At 47.4% G+C, this 22,484-nt stretch overlaps 1 protein-coding gene across 2 annotated transcripts; it reads left to right on the top strand.

Moving 5' to 3' along the window:
- The first annotated feature begins 2,186 nt into the window (after positions 1 to 2,186).
- On the top strand, positions 2,187 to 21,307 carry LOC143399542 (uncharacterized). Of its 2 annotated transcripts, none has more exons than XM_076856270.1 (4): positions 2,187 to 2,421; positions 16,724 to 16,850; positions 17,073 to 17,165; positions 19,451 to 21,307. In XM_076856270.1, the coding sequence occupies exons 2-4, from the start codon at positions 16,727 to 16,729 to the stop codon at positions 20,968 to 20,970; spliced, it is 1,737 nt and encodes a 578-aa protein (XP_076712385.1). In that variant the 5' UTR covers positions 2,187 to 2,421; positions 16,724 to 16,726; the 3' UTR covers positions 20,971 to 21,307. The 2 variants fall into 2 exon arrangements, with proteins under 2 accessions (XP_076712385.1, XP_076712384.1); XM_076856269.1 differs by lacking the exon at positions 2,187 to 2,421 and adding an exon at positions 4,348 to 4,465.
- Positions 21,308 to 22,484: the final 1,177 nt, after the last annotated feature.

Here is a 22,484-nt window from a genome sequence, read left to right as displayed (position 1 = left end):
TAAAGCAAGCTTGTATTGTGTACACAAAGAGAGCTGGTCAGGACTGTCTCAGAAAGCAGCCCCATAGCTCTCCAGGAACAAGGTTTTATAGCAAAAAAAGTTGCAAAGCGGGTATATCTTGAGAACTTACAGCTAACAGGATTTTGACAAGCATAATACAAAGGCAGATAGCAGGTTAGTGATCTACATGGCTTAACATTTCAAGGTAGGTAGTAAATTCAGATCCCAACTTCAGAATATATGAGGCTCCACTGACGTTTCAGAGAGGGTTTTATCTGGTCAGGGGGAGCCAGGCAGGGGTGAGTTCAAGGCACAGGCAGGAATTCCAAACAAGTTTAGAAAACTCAGAAATTAACTTTTCATGACTTTGTGATGAGATTGGCTCCCAATCATAAGATGGAATTAGGCTGGGTTCATCAGAGAGGAAGGCATCCTTAAGGTCGAGGACAGAAAAGTATGTTGTGGAGGCGGGATAGAGGACAAGAGAGTGTATGGATCTGGAAAAATGGGGTGTAAAGGGATGACTGCCATGTTGATGATGCCCAGGTCTTGGACCACATGGAAAGCGCCTGAGGGTTTTTTGACAGCAGGAATGGGTGTGTTATAGGGAGTCTGCACAATACAATAGGCCTTTGGCTAGAAGGTCAGGGACTATGGCTTTAGATCTCTTGAGGCTGCTTAGGTACTAAGCTTCGGAAGGAAAGAGAGTGGGTCCTAAGTGTGATGTGGATGGGATCTTGGCGTTTGACTACAGAGGGGTTTGTTATGTCCCATACTTGAGAACTGACCAAGGATGGGGGCAAGGGTGCTGATGAGGAGGTGGTTGTAGGTGATAGGAGGAGGAGTGGAAGTGGGGACAAGTCCGGGAGAGAGCCCTGCATAGGAAGATTAAAGGAAATGGATGCACCTAATTTACTTAAAAGGTCTCAACTTAGTAAGGGAGTAGGGCATTGGGGGATGATGAGGAAAGAGTGGGACAAAGGGATCTTGTGCATGGAGCATGTGAGAAGTGGGTCTTTAATGGTTGGTATGGTTTGCCTTCCACCCTGACAATGGAGGTCGTGGAGGTAAAGGTGGGTCCCCAAAATTGGACAAGTACTGAGAGTGTAGCCCTGGTGTCCAATTCGAAAGAGATGGGCCCACCTGCTACACAGTGGTTACCCGGGGCAGTCGGGGTGCTGGGCTCCGGGGCACCCTCAGTCATCTGTAGCTGTCCCACAAGGTCGGCCTTCGGTGTGGTGGGTGTGTAACCTCTCGCCTCGCCACTGGGCAAGAGGGCAACCAATAGCTCAGTGGTCCACTCAGTGGCATTTAGTTCAGGGACCGGAAGGTTGGCGAGGGTTAGGGCAGGCCCTGACCCAGTGGCCCAGCTGACCACAGCCACAGCACGCTCCGGAGGGCTCTCTGTGCTTTTAGGGGCAGTGGTAGCAGTAAAAGGTCGCTGTTTGACAGCTAACCCTGCAGGCCTTTTCATCTCCGACACTGTACCCTAGAAGGCTACCTCGCGGGCTTGATCTGGGAGGGGAGGGCCTCCCTCCAGCTCCGCGGGTCTAGCTTGAGCAGCGGGCGGAGCAGGCCGGGCGAGGCGCCCTGAAAGGAGCACAGGCTCCCATCTGGCCAGGCCCACGGGCGCAGCAGCGCGCGAGCCCCTTGAGCACCCTCCAGACACCCTGAACACCCGCCCAGAGCCTGCCCCGGGCCACGCCCGCCCCGGGCGTCCTGACTCGTGACGCGAGGATCTCCCACGGAGTAGCGAACGCCACTGGCGACGCCCCGTTAGTTCAGCGGGTGATAAGCTTTTCCTGATTCTTCGGAAGAAAACAGACATTGATTTCCTGTCACTTAACGAATTAAAACCCAGACAGACCTTCCAAGGTCCAACACGCTCGCCTGCAGTATCCCTAATTAAACAGCCCGCGCTGCGAACACCGCCCCCACACCCCGCGACCGCCCCCTAACGGGGAGGGGCTGCGGTCACGCGCGCGGGGCGGCCAATCTCGGGCCTCCGGCAGCGCGCCCCTCAGCGGACGGCCCCGCCCCTCGGCAGGACCGCCGGGCCCTGTGGGAGGCAGAGTCGGCCGCTGTCGCCCGCTCCGATCGGAGCGCTTCCGGAGTCCTCTGCGCATGCGCCGCCCCCCCCCCCGCGCCATCTTGCTGCGGACGCTCCCGCCCCCGCGGCAGTCGGGCTAGAGTGCTGAGTGCTTGCTGGGCTGGGCCGCGCCTCAGAGCAGTGGCGCGCTGGCGCCAGCGGGAGCTGGGAGGGGACGGGTGCCGCCGCGAGGCCCGGCGGGTGGGTGCGCGCCGACACCTGAGCTCACGCCGGGGCCCCGCAGCTCCCCAGGCCGCTCGCCCGCTGCGACTGCCCCGCTCCGCCCGGGGCGCCGGTCGCCGCCCCGGTTCCGTTGGGTCCTCCCAGCCGAGGTGAGCTGTTCAGTAGCTCGAGGGCCCCTCCCCCCTAGAAGCAGGCCACCTGCGGCCGGCCGCACTGTGTGTCCGTGGTGTCACTGGAGTCAGTGGGGTTTCTGGGGCCCTCCGGCTGCGGCGGCAGGGCTCTGCCCTGAATGCTGGGACTCGCTGCTCCGGAGCGTTCCGAGCCAGGTGGGCGGGGGTTTGGCTGGATTCGAAGCCAGCCTTGAAGGTAGATGGAAGAAACCTACGTGTCAGGTTCTGTCTTCCCAGTTCCCGACTTAAAGAGAAGCCGGCGAGCGGTGCGCTGCGGGCTCGGTCGACCCGAGTTAGCAGCGGCGTCCCTCTCTTCCCCTGCGCAGCCTTCCCTGGGCACCTGTCGGGGCAGGGCCGCTGTGCCCCCTCAGCTCGCCCTCTCTGCAGGGGGACGTTCCCGATTTCAGGGAGGGGGATTCCACCTTCACTTTGAGGACAGCCGCCCGCAGTTGGAGCTTACAGTGTCCCATACCAGACTGGTGTCCAGGGACAGTAAGTTCTAACGGGGTTGGGGTCCTGCGTGATGATGGCCCCCTAATCTTGGGGCAAAGTAAAAGTAAGCCTTACAGAGTCTGAAGGAAAGTGTCACCAGAAAGTTCGTCTGGGGCCGCATTTTCAGAGGAGGCCAGGGCAGAGAGCCGTGCCCTGGATGGGCTTTGCCTGGCCCAGACAGGGGGAGACAGGAGCCCTGGACTGGGCTTTGCCTGGTCCAGACAGTGGGAGACAGGAGCCCTTGACTCGCTTTACCTGGCCGAGACAGCAGGAGACAAGAGCCCTGGACTGGGCTTTGCAAAGCCTGGCCCAGAGAGTGGGAGACAGGAGCCCTGGACTTGGCTTTGCCTGGCCCAGACAGTGGGAGACAGGAGCCCTGGACTTGCTTTCCCTGGCCCAGACAGCAGGAGACAGGAGCCCTGGACTCGCTTTGCCTGGCCCAGACAGCAGGAGCACAGCAAGGCTCCTCTAGTAATGTCCACCAGAAGCTGTCACCAGGTAGTCAGTTCTGGAGGTTTAGGACCAGTTGTCTGTAAAGAGTTCAGTCAGACTGAGAAGGGGAGGCCGGAGCCTTGGAAATGTTATCTATTGGAGGGGCCTGAAGGTGTGGTCTGGGGTGGAGAAATACCTGTAATACCTGGGCAGTCTGCCCACAGTACTCTTTGAACATTCCATTTCTTCATTGTTCCCAAATTGCTTCCAGTGTCTTAGCTCTCAGACCTGGTTTATCACCAAATCTGGCATCTAGAAATCTGCTGATCCTCCCTCTCACCTGATGGATTTTCCTGGTAATTCAGGAAAGGTTTGCCAAGGAGTCTCTACCAAATATGAAAGTTTTATTGTTGTTGTTGTTTTTTTTTTTGTTGTTGTTGTTGTTTGTACTGGAGATTGAACTCAGGGGCACTCACCCCTATTTTGTATTTTATTTAGAGACAGGGTCTCACTGGGTTACTTAGCACCTTGCTAAGTTGCTGAGGCTGGCTTTGAACTTGCAATCTTCCTGCCTCAGCCTCCCAAGCTGCTGGAATTGCAGGTGTGCACCACTGTGCCTGGCTAAAGGTTTTAAAAATTGAATTTGTGGAAGTGTGACTTGCCCTGAATCGCTCTTCAGCTGGCCTTATCCGTTTTGCCATAGTTAAGTCAAAATAGGCATTTGCTTATTTTTGAAATGATTTTGTGACATTGAAGTCAAATTAGAACATTGCTTTAAAATACCTACCCTTAAATATTTTTATATTTTTTTGATCCCCAATGCTTTCCGTGGTTCTTGTGACCTCTCTACCAATAATGGACTTGTAGATGTGTTTTCAGGGCTCTTTGTAGGGCCGTAGTAACGTGTAAAGGGCTAAGTTCTTCCACAGGGGAACTTTTTAAAAATCTTTCTTTTTGGTCTTTTCCAGCCAGTGTGTTGGTCTGAGCAGGAGAATCTAGGACCACGCCCCCTGCCCATTTCCCTCATGACTTCACCTTATTCACCTTTTCTGCCTGCTTCCAGTGTTTCCAGGAGCACTGAAAAATGAGTGAGACTCCAGTGAGTTGTTTTTATTCATTCCTCACTTGGTTTGCATTATACTGCATGGGGTTTGTGGGTCTATGACTTAAAACAGAAAAGTAGAAATAAGTAAAACTGAGTCTGAAGTTAATGTTCATAAATAAAGTTGGCACACAGTTAGGTGCAGGTTTTGACTTCAGGGTCCTCACCTTGGAGGAGCAGTGTGTACCTGGCCTTTCTGATGTTGTGCTGGAAAGGCAGACACATTTCTCACAGGATTGGAGGGAACCTGAGGAAAGAGCCTGCTCAGCTTTCATGAGACACCGTCTTCCTGTTGTGGACTCTTCACTGCTTTACAGCTTCCTTAATGAGGTTCTCCTGGAGTTCTTCAGAGAGCGTGGCCCATACAGCTTTGGAAGGCTGTCTTGGATGTCAGTGGGGCTGAGTCAACCCCACGGCCTTCAGTGCATCTGTGCATGCAGTGGCACTCACGGAAGACTGTGTATATGTTCCTGTGTGTGATGGTGCAGCACACTAATGGAATGCTTTTCTGTTGAGCAGACACAGCTCATCTGCACATTAACCCACTCACTGTGGTCTCAGTTCCTCAGAAACTCACCAGGAACCCACACAGTGAAATCTAGTGACTGTTCTCAGGTCTTGACTTGAATCTATTGAGTTTGAAACTAGTGTTCTCAATTTTCTCTTGGAACTCCTTAGTTTCCATTCATTTTTTTTTTAAGTTATATATGATGGAATGTATTTTGAGATGTCATACATACATGGAGTATAACTTCTCAGTCTTGTGGTTGTAAATTGTGTAGAGTTACACTGGTCTTGTATTCATACACGAACATAGAAAAGTTTTGTCCTATTCAGTCCCATGAACCTCCACTGCACGCCCCCATTGTGCGTCAGCATCCACATATCAGAAAGAATATTAGGCCTTTGTGATTGGCTTATTTTACTTGGCATGATAGCCTCCAGTTCCATCCATTTACTGGCAAATGCCATAATTTTACTCTTCTTTATAGCTGAGTAGTATTCCTTGTGTATATGTACCACTTACCTTCTTGATGTAGCTCATTCAGATAACTTATCTGTTGCCCCTTTGTCCCAATCAGTCTCTTTTTTTTCTTTTTCTTTTTTTTTTTTTTTTTTTTGTGATACTGGGGATTGAACCTATCCACTGAGCCACATCCTCCCCCCCACCACCACCTTTTTTTTTTTTTTCTTTAGAGACAGGGTTTTGTTGAATTGCTTAGGGACTTGATCATATTGGCTTTGAATCTATGATCCTCCTGCCTCAGCCTCCCAGGCCTCTGGGTTTCTTGAAGAAACCAGCCTGACCTCTTCCTTAGCCTGTAGACAACACATTCAACTCTCATGTTGGCAGCTATCCAAAGTGCATATGAAAACCACATCCTTTTGGTCTTCAAATATGGTCGCCCCTGTCCAGCTGCTATACAGACCATAAAGGTGGGTTCTCTGGACTCAGACCTCATCTCACCTGATTTCAAGTCTGGCTGCTTTTGTTGATTTTTCCCTTTTATTCCGCGCCTTCAGTAATGCCCCTGGGGAGGAGGAGCAGTCAGTGCTCACAAGCACAATAACTGTTCATTGCATTGGAAGTGCCATTCTTGGAAGAATGCGGAGGTTGTGCTCCTGGGTGATTAGGTCTGTCCCTGTGGATTATTTCCCTACCCAGAGTGACTCCTTAGCATTCAGAGGTTAATGGGGCAGTTTTGAACAAGGGTCAGTTAATAGAGTTGATAGACAATGCAAAGAATAAAAACAAGATAAAGATTTTATAATGTGTATCTTTGCTTATGGAAGTTTATGTCAGCGATTTGATCTATAGTTTTTATTAATACATAGTTTTATTTTGTAATTCACAAATAACTGGCATGTTTGTAAACTCTTAAAGATTTTACTCTTTTTTTTTCTGATAACCACTTAAAAATGGGAAAAATGAATGCATATCAGTTGTAACTGTTTATGGAATATACTTGTTAATAGTTGCTTAAGGAAGAAAGTTTTAAATCCACTTAACTGAAAATTTAAAATTCATAATTATAGCTTCATATCTAACATGGAACCTACTTTGTTAATTTACCTTGAACTTAATATCCAAGTCTAACTCTATCTTCCCTGTTCAAATGAGGGTACCACCTAAGATCTCTAATGAATTTTTGTTCTTCTAGTTATCAGCTGAGTAACATGGAACTACAGAACCTACAGGCTTATTATGTGTCATGGTTCTGTGGGTCAGGCAATGGGACTAGGCAGTGTTGGTGGGCTGCTTCATGGTGCCAGTCATCTTAGCTAGAAGGACCCTAGTGGCTGAGCCTCTCTGACTCTGGCAGTCTCGGGAAGTCAGATGTGCCTGGCTTCTCTGGAGACCCAGGTGGAAGCTCGAGCCTTCTGTGGTCTTTCCTCAGAAGTCTCAGATGGCCTTCCTGACACAAGCCTGGTCAGGCACGTCCCTAGGACCACTCCTGCTTAAGGAGAGGCCTTTATACTCTGCCTTTCAGAGAGACTAGCGAGATGCACCAGTTGTTAGTGTGCTGTCCCCGCCCTTTCTCTCCCTTGTGAAGCATGGTTTGTCCATCTCCAGAGCCTCAAAGACCCTTTATTGGTATCAGGGATTGAACCTAGGGGTGCTCAACCACTGAGATACATCCCCAGCTCTTTTTGTTTTTTATTTTGAGACAGGGTCTCAAAAGTTACTTAGGACCTCACCGAGTTGCTGAGGCTTGAACTTGGTTTCCTCCTGCCTCAGCCTCGCAAGTCACTGGACTAGAGGAGTGCGCCATTGCGACTGGCCTCTAAACCTTTTTGTATCAAAGTGTTGGTAGAAGGCTCAGCTAAGTCTTGGTGACCAGCCATCTGTACTTTCCACACACCCCCTCCATACTGAGGAGATAGTAGTGACTCTGGTGGACACTCCCTGCAGCAGTGGTCAGAAAAACTGCTCCTAGTGGCCACCTGCTCTGATTCTTAGCTTAGAGTCCAGTCCTCCTCCCTGAGAAAGGTGCTTTGTGCCCTCCTTACTCCCCTGGCTTTGCCATTCTCTATCAGTGTTCATCTTAAACATCTGGGTTCTTAGTGGAACATCTTTTGTCACTGTTTTTGGTTATAAGTGGGGGATCCTGCGGCCTCCTTTTCAGTTTTTTTCTGACTCCAGACATGAATTATAAGAAATACTTTCTTTAAGTGAAGCGAGCTCCAGCTATACTGGCATGTATTAGACCTGAGCCACCCTTGTGCACTCAGGGACAGGCTTTTTGTTCTCTGGCAGCTGCTTCTGTTCTGGGCACTGGGGGACAGCCTTGGAAGGCCCATTTTTTACCAGGCCCACTCTGTGTCTCACCCCAAGATCTTGGAATGCTGGAAATATTTTTGGTCTCTGATCTGGGCCACAAAGCCATTTCTGACTTCTTCTTCTTTTTTTTTTTTTTTAATTTTTTAATATTTATTTATTTTTTTTTTTAAGTTTTCGGCGGACACAACATCTTTGTTTGTATGCGGTGCTGAGGATCGAACTCGGGCCGCACGCATGCCAGGCGAGCGCACTACCACTTGAGCCACATCCCCAGCCCCGTTTCTGACTTCTAAGGAGTAAGAAAAACCAGGGATAGAAATAGTTTTATTTCAAACCTGCAGATATTGGATCCTCCATATTTCTTCCAGATTCTGGGTGGAAATTAAACATTCTTGCTTCTTAGTTCATTTCTCATCTTTTTGTTTGTTTTTCTAGATCCTATTTGTTTAGATACCCTCCCACCTCTCTCTTTTTTTTTTTTTTTTGGTCTTGGGGATTGAAACCAGGTGCTTAACCACTGAGCCACCTCCCCAGTTCGTTTTAATTTTTAATTTGAGACAGGGTCATGCTAAGTTGCAAAGGCTGCGTTTGAACTTATGACCCTGCTGCCCAAGTCTGGAACAGCAGGTGTGTGCCATCCCAGATGAAAATGGCTTCATCTTTTGGTAGCATCTGTTTGGTCTTATAGCAAGTGCCATGTGTCATGGCTTTTTATTACTGTAGCACCCCATTTCTGACTACCAGATTCTGTTCTGTTTATCTGTTGTGCTTTAAAACCATCCCAAAACTTGTTAAAAGGGAGAGAGAGAACCAATTGAGAATTCCCATCCAGCATATATACATATACGTTATCATCAGGGTGCCAGTTAGGGTCCAGGTCCTTCATGTCCTGAACAAAGAATTGAGCAAGACACAGAGGTAGCAAAGTACAGAGTTCTTGAAGGTGAAAATAGCACCCTGTTAGAGCAGAGTGGGCCAAGCAAGAGGGTGAGGCAGGGGCGCTGTCAAGGCCTCAGTGTCTGGAAGTTAGGGTCTTATGTCCTGAGCTGTGGAGCTTTCTCTTCCCTACATAGACCTGACTGATAACCTTACCCCATATACTCCCATTGGTTACCTTACGTTACAGGATTAGAATATTTTCTAATTTCCTTCTCCCCCACTGGTTACTTAGAAAACATAATTAGAATACGTTCTCCTTTACCCCGTTTGTCATTTTAAAATTCACACCTATGGCTGTAGTTGTCACTGACATGAGTCCTCAGTGGTGGGAGTTGTCATAGTAATAGAATTTATTGTAAGCAGGGACAGGACTCTTCTCCTTGTACGAGATGAAGCTGAGCTTGGTGGTGCACACCTGTGGTCCCAGTGGCCTGGGAAATTGAGGCGGGAGGATTGCACATTTAAAGCCAGCCTCTGCAACTTTAGCAAAGCCGTGAGTAACTGAGACCCTGACTCTAAATGAAAACTAAAAAGGGCTTGGATTTGATTTAGTGTTTATGAACCCTTGAGTTTAATCCCTGGTACAAAAAAACAGTAGAGATAGAGAAAAATATACAGTGCTGACACTGTTCAGGGACAGCTAGAGGAGCTTGATGTTGTTTCTGCTTCCACTTAAGTGTGAGTGTGGCTTTCTCCTGCCCCTGCAGGCTAGCCTCCCTTCATGGCTTCCAGGGCTGTCCCACCTGAATGCTGCCTTGGTGGCCAGAGATGAGAGCTCTCAGAAAGCTTCCCTCCAAGGTGACCACTTGCCTGCGAATGTCAGGTGGCTACCTTGTCAGCGTGATCCCCTGGAACAGGTGCCTGCTTGCTTTAAACCCCACTAAGAGCTTCTCTGCACAGGAACCTACTAGGATCTTGCCCTTGCCCCATGATCACCCACAGTCCAGACTCTGTCTTCCCACACTCCCGTCACCTGTGTGCTCCTCACTTTTCTCACCTGTGTGTGTGTGCATTGCTGTGTGTCATGTATAGGTGCATAGTTGTATATGTCATCATATACAAACCCTTTGTTCAGATCAAGGAAGAATAGCAGGAGTCTTTTTCTTCTTTTAAAGAATTAATTTTAACATTTCTTGCAAGATGGGCAGTGTGTGGGCTCTCTCTCGTCCAGCGAGGAGGTCATGGAACAGGGTAGAGGAGAGTGTAGCTACAGAGTCACTAATCAAGACCTCCAGAGACCAAGCAGGAAGCAGGTCTGATTTTAGTGCGCAGTAGCTAAGCAGATTACAGGCAGCCACCAGTGCAATGTCTGCTAACTGTACTTTCAGTTACCAGTCGAGGAGTGGGTGGTGGAGCAAGCCCAGGGACTACAACACATGACCTCACGCCCAGGGCTGTGCCTATGTATGGGGTAAGCAGCCTGCTGCTCACACACCTAGCATGAGGGGAGAAGCCTGCCACCTTAAAGTATGCCATGAATGCAGTACCCCAGGCACTTGGCCCCACATCTCCCCCATCTAACTGTGCTGCAAGGACCTCAGCCAGCATTGCTGTTTTTCATCTGGTGGCCTTTACATGGTTACGTAAGCATCTCACAACACAAGAAAAAATTATCACTATGATAAACAGTAGGGCCAGGGTAATAGAATTATAAGGATTAGTTAATTTGGCTATCAGGCTTTTCCAGTGCTCAGTCAGTCCCTGGAAGAAAGAGGAGGTTGTCAAGATAGACACCTTCGTCTCATTGATTTTGACAATTGCCTTAGTAAGGTTTGGCATAGTCATAACACAGTTAGCATCCCAAGTGCCCTTAATATGCAGAGAAAAACTGGAGAAGTGTAAGGTTACATTTTCAGATACAGCATATTGAGTGACACATACTATGAAACTCAGGGTCACAAGTGAGCCTCTGCAACAAAACAGAATATCTAGTTGTTCCTGGTGAGGTCTAGTTCTTGCTGATGACTAAAATAGCAGCTTGGAAGAGTTTATTTAAGTCACTTTGAATGGCAAAGGCTTCTGCCATGGCAGTGGACACATTGTTCACAGTCTGAGCAGTCTGGATACTCCAAGTGAATGAAGCAGTGACAGTGGCTGTGGCGGCATTGGTGGTCACCAGGGCAATAATCCCAGAGATGATGAGGCTAATTGCACACCTTGTCTGTTGCAGGATCTCATTTAGAAGATTGTTCATCTCCATATCCCATGGACTCCTCAACTCTGGACAGGGTCACTGGAAGCCAGATTTCTGGGGGCACTCTGAAGAAAAATATAGGTTTAGCTTTCACAGCAGGGATTAGACAATTTGTGAGCCAGCAGGATGTATTGACTGCACAAGGGATCTCTGTATGAGTGATATTTATGCCATCATTGATTATTAGCATGGCAAAGGGTGGCATAACACAAGCTTGTGTATAGTGAGTATGGGTATCATTTGTCACAAAGGCAGATCCATGGTCAAGGTCTGGACTCAGTATAGACCCATTAATCCACCTGGCTGTTGCAGCTAGCAATATTGGCATGATGTCCATCATGCCATACTGATTTTCTGCCTACTGGTTGGTAATGGCTTGTCCTGTGAGCAGTTACTGCAGTGGCCTGTATGGTTTGGGGGCATATCAGTTACATTCCAGGGAGCTGTGCCTGTCCAGGTGCATAGATATTGTTCTTCCCCAGAGAAATTCTTCTTATCAAGGAGATAAGCTATGGCAGTGACACATTATTCCATGGGATGCTACCATTATCTGAAGGGAGCTTTCCAAAAGCGTTATTGGGCACGTTGGCAGCAAGGGTTTCTTGCATTTGTCATGGGAAAGTCTATGGCTACAGGAAGCATTAACTATACTTCTAAGGCCAGTGAGAGACAGCCCAACACATGACTTATTATAGTTATCTACAATAGTTTCTCTGGCAAGAGCAAAACAGAGGGGACTGTCCTGATTGTAGGTCTCGTTATTATCAACTATGGAGAAACAAATGGGCAGGGTAGGTAAGGAAATGCTGGTATTTCAGGTACAGTTACCCGAAGGATAACTTGGGATCAGTAAGGTTGGAATTATTGGAAAAGTGCTTAGGTAAAGCCCCTTCCCAATTAGCAACTGCTAAAAGTGATGGCCTAGTGACCAAAGCTCAGTTTACCTCATGGGAGGCTTCACTATTAGCAGTGAGTATTGCACACACTAGGACATCGTCATAGGCCCAGGGATGGGATTGCCACCAGGCAAAGGGACCAATCTGGTGGCTTATTCAAAAAGACCTTTATCACCTTAGGTTTCTCTACATGAGATCTGTTTGTGTTGTTGAGTCCTTTGTGAGGTTTCTCCTCCAGAGTTGGTTCCTTCGTCTTATTGGTTGGTGGTTCTGGGGGTCCAGGGCTTGACTTTCTGGCAGGCACTCAGATGGGGTGAGGCTCCTCTTAACCTATGCAAACCCCCAACCCATGGGTTAGGAAGGGCCTGGGACCATCCCATGTATTTGTTATGGGATCCTTCCATGAGATCATAGGTAGATGGGAGGGCCCCAAGAGGGGGGCCCAATGCTTATGGGCTGCTGTTTCCATAGAAGATTTTGACATTGAAAGAAAAATAAAAGCAAATAAATTTTTGTTCAAGGCATCAAGAGGGGTCTTGGTATAGTTTCCCTCCTGTTTTGTAGCATGGTCTTTAATTCCTTGTGTGCTTTTTCTATTATGCCTTGAGTCTAAGGGTTGTAGGGGATCCCAGTTAAGTGCTATATATGCCAATCATTACAAACCACTTGAAATGTCTTGCTAGTATAGATTGGCCCATTGTCAGTTTTAATAGACATGGGAACGTTCGTAATTCCAAAACATTTAAGTAGATGGGAGATGGCCTTTTTTTGTGGTTTCTCCTGTGGGGGCTGTGGCCATTACACAGCCTGAGTTGGTATCAGTGAGTATATGAATACATATTAAATTTTCAAAAGGTACATAGTAATGAGTGACATCCATTTGCCATAAAGCATTAGATTTTAACTCGGGGATTTACTTCAGCAGGTTGTGCAGGGCCAATGGGGAGAAAAGGTGCACATTTTTTGCAGTCTCTGACTAGCTGTCTGCAAGCCTCCTTAGTCCTGCTTTTATGCAGCTGCCATCACTGAGGGCTGCAGAGAGGCTTGAACTACTTGTGTCCCTATATCCTGGGGGGCCAAAATCCACTCATCCAGTGTGCCATTTCAAACTGGCGCCACTGCTGCTCTGGGTTCCTTATTTAGTCCATCCCAGATCAACTCCTTGGCTAAAGCCACCCTGGCTCCTTCATGAGACACCTTCCCTTCTTCCGCCTTGTTTGCCCTGTCAGTAAACTGTGGCAAGTCCTCAGTGCCTTCTGCCTTAAGCCCTGTATGGAAACTGTCCCTCCCCCAGCTGGCAACTTCCTCCAGGCTCTCAGAGCACAGAGCCGCACCTGATGGAAATAATTTGGTGGGCCTGTGGCTTGTACCGCAGGGGAACTGTAGATTCCTTCTCCCTGCAAGCACTCAGCTGGGAGGCTAACATTTGTGGTATGGTTAGGATCCCCCTGCTGTTTACATTCATCACAGGAGAATGCCTTCCACTTCAAAAATGTTGCAGGCTCAAGAGCTGCTCTGGCTAGGTCTCTCCAGTCTTGAGGGCAATTTAGTTCAAGACTGAGTGATTCAAGCGTTTGCTCTGCAAGGTGCTCTGGTGTGGGGACCATGTTGACTGGGAAGGCTTGTACTCCCTCACCCCACTTCTCATCTCTTATCCTACATGCATGTTCAAAAGGATCTCTGGCTCCTGGAATAGGTTTCTGGGAGACCATGGCGTGGGCCTGTCCAATGGCCTGGTCATTTCCAAATTGTCATAGTCCTTTGCTGGCTTTGGCACTGCCTCATAAGGAGGCAGTTGCCATTGACTCAGGGAAGGATATCACCTTTGCCTGTCAGTAGAAGGCGCACCTGCACCACTTATGGTCACCTCTTTCTGCACATGAAGGCTAGAGGTACCATTTCCTGCCTTTTTCCCTCCTACACCTGCTGCGGTTGCTTTTGAGGTAGAATTCTCCCCCACCTTTTTCTCCCATCTGTCTTTCACAGCCTCATCTTCCCTCAGGGCCATCATTATATGACAAGGGTCTATTGCAGGGCCCCCTAAACTTTGCTGAATGGCTGTCACAATAGGAAAAAATGTAGTGATAAATTATACCCCTGTCTCACTTCAGCTTGTTGCTCATTTGACATTATCTTGTCCCATATCCTAGGATCAAAATCATCAGCAGTATTGATCTGTGGGTTAGTGTTTATTATTATTATTACATCTCAGAACTTCTGGGCTTCTCTCTTCTTCAGGATTAAACCTCTAGTGTCTAAGAGTGTGCAGCACTTGCAGTTGTGAGTCTGTGGTGGAATTCAGTAGGTTCCCCATTTTCCCTTCTTCATTGCTCTGTGAGGGGCTATACCCTGACTTATAGGCTTACCTCAGGTCCCTGCTTGGGCGCCTGCTGTGTGGGTCCCACAGAACAGGGTAGAGGAGAATGTGACTGCGGAGTCGCTAATCAAGTCCTCCAAGACCAAGCAGAAAGCAGGAAGCAGGTCTGATTTTAGTGTGCAGCTACCATGTATGTATACTCAGGCAGTAGCTAAGCAGATTAGATTACAGGCAGCCACCAATGCAATGTCTGCTAACTGTCCTTGCAGCCACCAATTGAGGAGTGGGCTATGGAGCAAGTGCAGCGACTGCAACACATGGCCTTATGCCTAGGACTGTGCTTACAGGGTAGGTGGTTTGCCGCTCACATGCCTAGCATGGGGGAGTGGTTTGCCACTCAGGCGCCCTTAACATATGCCATGTGTGCAGTACTCCATGCCCTTGTCCCCACACGGCAGAAAATTCTCTCAGGTGTCCATCTTTGAGGAGTGGGGTACAGTCTTAGCCAGTGAGACTTTTCTCCAGGCCCCTCTCATTTGTGTGAATTTTGTGGAGAGGTTGGGTGTCCTTTTCATCTTTGTTCTTCTATAGGCAGATTTCTTTTTTTTTTTTTTTTTTAAAGAGAGAGGTGAGAGAGAGAGAGAGAGAGACAGAATTTTTTTTTTAAAGAGAGAGTGAGAGAGGAGAGAGAGAGAGAGAGAGTTTTTTAATATTTATTTTTTTAGTTATCGGCGGACACAACATCTTTGTACGTGGTGCTGAGAATCGAACCCAGGCCGCACGCATGCCAGGCAAATGCGCTACTGCTTGAGCCACATCCCCAGCCCGGCAGATTTCTTCTTCCTGGCTTTATTCATAATTTTTTTTTTCAATTTTGTTGCTAGGGATTGAACCACTGAGCCACATCCCCAGCCCATTTTTTTTGTTGTTTTATTTTAATATTTATTTTTTAGTTGTACAATACATTTATTTTACTTATTTATTTTTATGTGGTGCTGAGGATTGAACCCAGGGCCACACACATGCTAAACAAGTGCTCTACCTCTGAGCCACAACCCCAGCCCTGTTGTTTTATTTAGAGACAGGGTCTCACTGAGTTGCTCAGGGTCTGAGTTGCTGAGGCTTGCTTTGACCTTGTGACCCTCCTGCCTCAGCCTCCTGGGCCACAGGGATCACAGGCATGCACCACTGTGTCTGGCTATGTTTTTATTTTTTTTGAGTACTGTTTTAGCATATTACTCAGTTTGACATTGCTTGTTTGAGAACTCCAACGAATTGGCCATATCTGTCTGATGCCTGTTCTTTCACCTCATGTTGTAGTTTCACCTTTCCTCTGCAGTGTGGTTTTCCTTCTTCCTAGGCACACATGGTATGCTGGGTAAATGAACTGGAAAGCATAGGCATGCTGGAAGCGGTCTTAGTTTGTTCGCCTGATATAGCAAAACATCTTGTACTGGGTGCCTTGTAAGAAGCAGAAATGCATTGCTCATAGTTTCAGTGGCTGGAAAGTTAAGATCAGGTGTCTGATGAGGTCCGTCCTTCCTAAGTGGGACCTGTTCTGTGTCCTCACATGGTGAGATGTGCGAAGAAGCCCCCTTCTCTTCTTTCTCCCATGTTTAGGGGGTAGTCCCACTCCTGAGCTCCTTCCACACAGGGTACAGTCATGTCCCAAAGGCATCAGCTTTTGTTCTGATGCGTTGGTGTGAGGCTTCAGTGTGCAGGTTTGGGAAGACCCCTCCCCTCTCCCCCAGGGGACGTGGGCCTCAGTTCTATAAGTCCTTCTTCTGTGGAGCTTCTGCCTCTGGATGGGGGTTTCATATGTGTTCCCTGTTGTTGTTGAGTTTTCCTCCCCTGTGGTGAGTCCAGATGGCCAGAGTAGACTGGATTTGGGCATTTCTCTCCTCCTCTGGGGATGGCTAGTATGGGCTGAAGCTGGGCATCCCCTCCACCCAAGTAACTCAAGCTTAAGCTCTAACACAGCACATCAAGTCAGGCTCTGCCTAAGTGGCTTCCTGAGGACCAGCATGTTAGGAAGAAGAGTGCTCTGGTCTGCCCCACAGTGGAAGCCGGGGAGTTCCGAGGTGCACGCAGTCCTGGTGTGTTTGCCTAGCACGTGTTTTGTGATGCTGTGGCTGGACTGGAGTGGGGACTTCATGACCTGAAGAGCATGGCACCTCTTCTTTTCCAGTGAGGTGCATGTTACGGCACACAACAGGGCTCTCCTTTCTCCTGTCTCACCCCAGTCTGTATAGAAGTTGGGTCCAGATTAGTGCATTAGACACCTTCTTCCTGGTGTTTATACTATGTCTTCATGCCAGATCACATGGTCCGTGGAGCAGCAGGATTTTAGTCATGTTTATTTCCACTAACAAGGATGGTTTTAAGTCTATAAGGTAAACTTTGTGAAAGTCTTTACAATAATTTAATAATTATAGTGGCAGAATTTTTCTGATTTTCCTTTCTCCCTTGATGTAAAGTACAAAGCAAATTCTTAATTTTACATGAGATATTTGGGGACACACACACACACACACACACACACACACACACTCAGGAGTTAATGTCCAGATTCTTGTTTTTGTGTCCAGGGTGGAGGGCTTGGGCTAAGGAGACATGTTCATTACAGGGGATGGTGTCCTTTGAGGATGTGTCTGTGGACTTCACCTGGGAGGAGTGGCAGGACCTGGACGATGCTCAGAGGACCCTCTACAGGGACGTGATGCTGGAGACCTATAGCAGCCTGGTGTTCTTGGGTGAGTGAAATGCCCCAGTAACTCACAGAAGGAACACTTTGTTCCTTGGTGGTAAATGTAGGCACCATTTGTAACATTTCATGCCGCTTAGGTTGAAAACTCCAGTAGGTGAATAACGCATTACCCCTCTTTAGCCAAAGGTTCCTGCGGGCCCCTTCGTTGCCCAGCTTCTAGGTGGGCTGCTGTCATTCTCCAAAGTTCTGCATTATTTCTCATTAACAGGGCTTTTCATTACCAGACCTGAAGTTATTTTCAAGTTGGAGCAAGGAACAGAGCCATGGCTGGTTAAAGAAGCCCTGGACCGGTGCCTTCCAGGTCAGTCTGTGTGCTGGGCATGGGAGGCCAGGAGGAACAAGCAGGGCAAAGGTCGGCTTTGCCCTGCACCCTCACACCTTGTCGGCTCAGGAAGGCTGTGGCTCACATGCCCCTGCTGTGCTGAGTTCTCTGTCCACTGGTGCTAGCTTAAAAGCCCACCTTCCCTTTTCTTTTTCTCATTACAACATCATATATGTAATCTGTATAACAATGAGGTTCTCCTTCCATCTTCTGTGCAACTCCGCTTCTCCCTCTTTTTTCCTCCCACCTCTCTTCCCTATTTAGTGGTAGTCTTCTTCTCATGCTCTTCCTCCCTGTCCCATTTTGAGTCACCCCCCTTATATCAGAGAAGACATTTGGCATTTGTTTTTTAGGGATTGGCTAGCTTCACTAAGCATAATCTGCTCTAATGCAATCCATTTGCCTGCAAATGCCATGATTTTATTATTTTTTAGTGCTGAGTAATATTCCATTGTGTATAAATGCCACATTTTTTTAATCCATTCATCTATTGAAGGGCATCTAGGTTGGTTCCACATTCTAGCTATTGTGAATTGTGCTGCTATATACATTGATGTGGCTGTGTCCCTGTAGTATGCTCTTCTTAGGTCTTTTGGGTATAGTCCGAGAAGGGGAATAGCTGGGTCAAATGGTGGTTCCATTCCCAGCTTTCTAAGGAATCTCCATACTGCTTTCCAAATTGGCTGCACCAATTTGCAGTCCCACCAGCAGTGTATGAGTGTACTTTTTTTCCCCGCATCCTCGCCAACACTTATTGTTGTTTGACTTCATAATGGCTGCCACTTTCTGCGTATCTTAATTGAGCAGATTTTAAACTTGATAATATTATAGTTGTACATAATACCACAGTGCTCAAAGTGATGCCTTTTTTTCTTATAGTTTACAGTCTGATGAGAGGGAAATGAGAATGATATATTATAGGTTGTTGGATTAGAACTACGAGGCGTATTTAATCAGTGAGAGAGAGAAAGTGTCATGTGATGGTTCAAGAAGGGGGTCAGAGAAGGTGATATCAGGGGATGTTAGGAGTCTTCTTTGGCATAGCTGCAGTTTGAGTAGCCGCTTTTCCAATGTTGACATGTTGTCTATAGGAAATGTAAAATCTAGATTCAAGAGTGGGACGACTTAGAGATACAGATTTAGAAATCCGTGGTTTAAAGCTGTTAATTAAGTCATTTTTATTGAGTAAGTCATCTTTACAATTGATAAGAAAATGAGAAGAAAGGTCCAAGAGTGAACCTCATGTACCACAATGTTGGAAATCAGGAAGCCGAGGAAGACCTGGCATAGGAGCATGATAAGGGAGGTCCTGGACTTGGAAGGGACCAGGAGGTTCTGGTTCCCAGGGCCAAATGAACCAGTGTGTGTTGCAGTGCTCAAACTTGTGGGGGCATGGATCTTGAATTCAGCATTTCTGCCTTCCATTTGTGGAAATCATTCTAAAATAACAGAATGAGAAATGAACAGGAGATTCCATTTTCTATGACACTGGGAGGTAGCTAAACACCAACACAATGTGCTGGACCTGGGAAATGGTACTCCAGGGCTGCTGGCCGCAGAGTGGTGCAGAGCTAGAATCTCTGGCCAGGAGGGTTGTCCAGGTCGAGGTTACAGTTCCTCAGGCCTGGTTCAGAGGAGCACAGGGAACTGGGTTCAATTAGGAATTTGCAGGAAGCTGTCCTGGTTCAACATGGGGAAGAGGAGGTTTTTCTTTTAATTTGAAATCCCCTAAAAGCCTCCAGCCACTTCCCAGGGAGTTGTGAAAACTAAATAAACACATATGGTTCCCATCCCTAAGCCATATTCCTTCCAGACAAATGACCTTCCTGCACCTGCAGGTAGCCGATCCATAAAGTCTTTCCAGTCTTCAAAACAGAACTGGTATGAATGCCAGCAGGAGATACCCACCATTGTTAATAAAATAGAGGGAGGAATTGAGAAAATAAATGGCCAATAGGTAGCACTTAGTTTAAAATTGCAACCAGCCACTAAGGACATATTTTTACCAAAAATTTCTTCACAATATAAAAAAGAAAAAAGTGAATCAATGAAAAGCAATTTAGCACTAGAAAATCAATTAATGAAACATTTCACTGTCAAAAAGAAAAACTATACACTTATAAAGCCAGTACTTATTGACTCCTATAAAATCTTATGCTGCTGTGATAAGAAGAAATTTCTTTACATTTACATGAGCATTCTACAAAGGGTGCTGACGTGTGGTTCATGGGAGTGTTTGTTTATTTCTTATTTTGTCATTTCAGATGTGCAGATAGTTGATGATGTGGTTGAGAACAGCCAAGAAAATCACGGTAGACACTTGTGGCAAGTTGTTGTCAACAGCAGCACTTCAGCTATGGAGAGACTTGAATTAGGAAAGGCATTTCATTTGAGCTCAAAATGTATTTCAAATCTGATAGTAAATAATGGAAACTCTTCAGTAATGAGACCTCAAGAGTTGGATGTGTACCAACTCATGCCTTTCCTTGGAGGGCCTGTTGTGAGATGTGCAGCAGAGAAGCCTGGTGCCTACAAGGTGCCCGGGAAGGCCCTCACACACAGTGAACTCCTCAGTCAGAGCCACAAGGGCCAGGCTGGGCAGCAGCATCTGGAAGGTGGGGGACAAGGGAGTGCCCTCAGCACAGAGAGGGGCAGCATGGCAGGGACCTGTACGCACAGTGAGTGTGGGAATAGCTGTGTGTCTCCCCAGGCAGGGAGGAAACCCTTCACATGTGGTCTGTGTGGCAAGACTTACTCTAGAGCATCTGCCCTTGCTGACCATCAGAAAAAGCACACAGGAGAGAAGCCCTACAAGTGCAGCAGATGTGAGAAGTCCTTCTTTGTTAGATCTGTTCTTAGAGACCACCAGAGAACACACACTGGGGAGAGGCCCTACACATGCAGCAGCTGTGACAAGTCCTTCTGCCATCGGTCAGCCCTCATTACGCACCAGAGGATCCACACTGGGGAGAGGCCCTACGAATGCTGTGAATGTGGGAAGGCCTTCCGCAGGAAGTCGGCGCTCATCATCCATCGCAGGATTCACACAGGAGAGAAGCCCTATGAGTGTGAGGTGTGCAAGAAAGCCTTCTGTCAGAAGTCAGTCCTCAGCTTACATCAAAGGACTCACACAGAAGAAAAGCCCCACGAGTGTGACCAGTGTGGAAAAGCCTTCTGCCGGAAGTCGGCCCTTACCATCCATCAGAGGATTCACACAGGAGAGAAGCCCTACGAGTGTGCACAGTGCAAGAAGACCTTCTGTCAGAAGGCAGGCCTCACTCTGCACCAGAGGACTCACACAGAAGGAAAGCCCCATGAGTGTGACCAGTGTGGAAAGACGTTTTTCCTGAAGTCAGGTCTCATCATGCATCACAGGACTCACACGGGGGAGAAGCCCTTCAAATGCAGTGAGTGTGGAAAGGCCTTTTCCCAGAAGACCCACCTCCGGAGGCACCAGAGCATGCATACCGGGGAGAAGCCCCACACATGTGCCCAGTGTGGGAAAGCCTACTTTCATAAGTTGGATCTCACCAAACACCTGCGGATTCACACTGGCGAGAAGCCCCACGTGTGTGCTCAGTGTGGGAAAGCTTTTCGAATGAAGTCCTACCTCCATGTGCATCAGAGAACACACACTGGGGAGAGGCCGTACGAGTGCAGCAGGTGTGGGAAAGCCTTTCGCCGCAAGTCGCATCTCAGCAGTCATCAGAAGACTCACCTGGGAGCTGCTCAGCATGGTGGAGACTGGCTGTGTGTGCTGCAGAGAGCCCCGTCTGTTCTCTAGCTCACCTGCCCACCCCTGCCTCTGCTTGCTGTGGGAGGAGCCTGCAGCTGCCTGGGTCCATGCGGTGTAGACACAAGGGATCAATGTTGCTTCCAGGTCAGATGACAGACATTCCCTGTGATGCTGCCTGAGTTCTTGAGTCCCATGATACCCAGGGTGGCCCTGAGAAATCTTGTTAGAGAAGGTGACTGTGACCAAGAGAGAAGGAGTTGCCTGAAGAGATCAGATGGCTTCTCCTCTCTCTTTCCAAGCCTCCATTTATACCTCGTAGGAGTGAGAAATAAATCCTCCTCTGTTGATCCATTTTTCGTGTGATCTGTTTGCATTACAACCCACTGAGGCACATTCCCTGTACAAGCTTTTGAGAGAAGTTTTCAGTCCTTGTTATGAAATTCACACAGAAACCTGTCATCGTCTTTTATTCCTTGTTCAGTTTACCAGAAAATCAGAGCAATAATGCCACAAATTGGGACCACCTTTTCAGGCAGAACATGGAGAATGAAGTAAATTTTTATAATATCTTTAGTGTGTCAAAGCTTTGAACATAACTTTCAGCTTTTTCATATACCAGAATTTTTTGTAAAGGGAAAGCAACTGATTTATGTAATAAGGATGTAAACTTTCAAATAGGTTGCATATAGTATCACAATGCTTGTTGAAATACTGGACCATTGGCCAGTAGTGATGTGAGTGGTGATGTGGCCTGCCAGCAGGTATTTGATTCTATCTGCAGGAACTTGGGGTTGTTGTAACTGGAGTTCATAGGACCAGCCTCTGCACAGAGCAGCTCCTCCAGGTGGAGGGTTTGTGCATGAGCATTCAGCATTACCACGTTCTCTGACCGGAAACCCATGGTGGAGATGTATACCTGCCATAATGTGACACATTGAGATACTCCAACTTAATACTGCTCTAGCTTCTTTATTCCTGAATACATAAAGTGTAAAGTATCATTGTACATACTTCCCCCTACTTTTCTATTTTAAAATTTGTGTAAATAATATTTTTAATCTGATTTTTGATTGGCAAAGATAACTTCTTTCTGAAGTTCGCATCTTTCAGAGTCAGCCAGTAGGGTTTTTTTTTTTTTTTTAATTTTAGATGGACACAAATTTTTTTTACGTGGTGCTGAGGATCAAACCCAATGCCTCATGCATGCTAGGTGAGCACTCTACCACTGAGCCACAACCCCAGCCCAAACCAGTAGGTTTTTAATATAAGCAAATACACAGAAATGTTTGAGACAGGCATCTGTCTGATTAAACAGATGTGAGCAATGGCCCTGACTTTCCTACTCTGTGTAAAGCAGTCTGGAAGGAAAGTTTCCCTCTGTTGACAGCAGACATGAGTGTGTGCTAAGGAGCTGTGTGATCGAGGGGTCTTCATTTGCAGTGATGTGCCCTGTGTGCATTTCCGTTGGTGGGGATAGTGACTCTTCCCTCTGTTGATTGCCCTTGCTTCATACCTGGATGGGGAGTGCTAATAGGACTTGCCTTCAGGGTTGAAGTGAGGCA

This window comes from Callospermophilus lateralis, chromosome 5 (assembly GCF_048772815.1).
Source record: "Callospermophilus lateralis isolate mCalLat2 chromosome 5, mCalLat2.hap1, whole genome shotgun sequence".
Taxonomy (NCBI): Eukaryota; Metazoa; Chordata; class Mammalia; order Rodentia; family Sciuridae; genus Callospermophilus; species Callospermophilus lateralis.
Note: the sequence above shows the minus strand (reverse complement) of the source record. Positions and strands in the feature narration are given on the sequence as shown.

Coding starts and splice junctions, on each gene's coding strand:
- LOC143399542 (XM_076856269.1), top strand. Junction 16,851..17,072: donor TAGCAGCCTGGTGTTCTTGG/GTGAGTGAAATG, acceptor TCTCATTAACAG/GGCTTTTCATTACCAGACCT. Junction 17,166..19,450: donor CCTGGACCGGTGCCTTCCAG/GTCAGTCTGTGT, acceptor TTGTCATTTCAG/ATGTGCAGATAGTTGATGAT.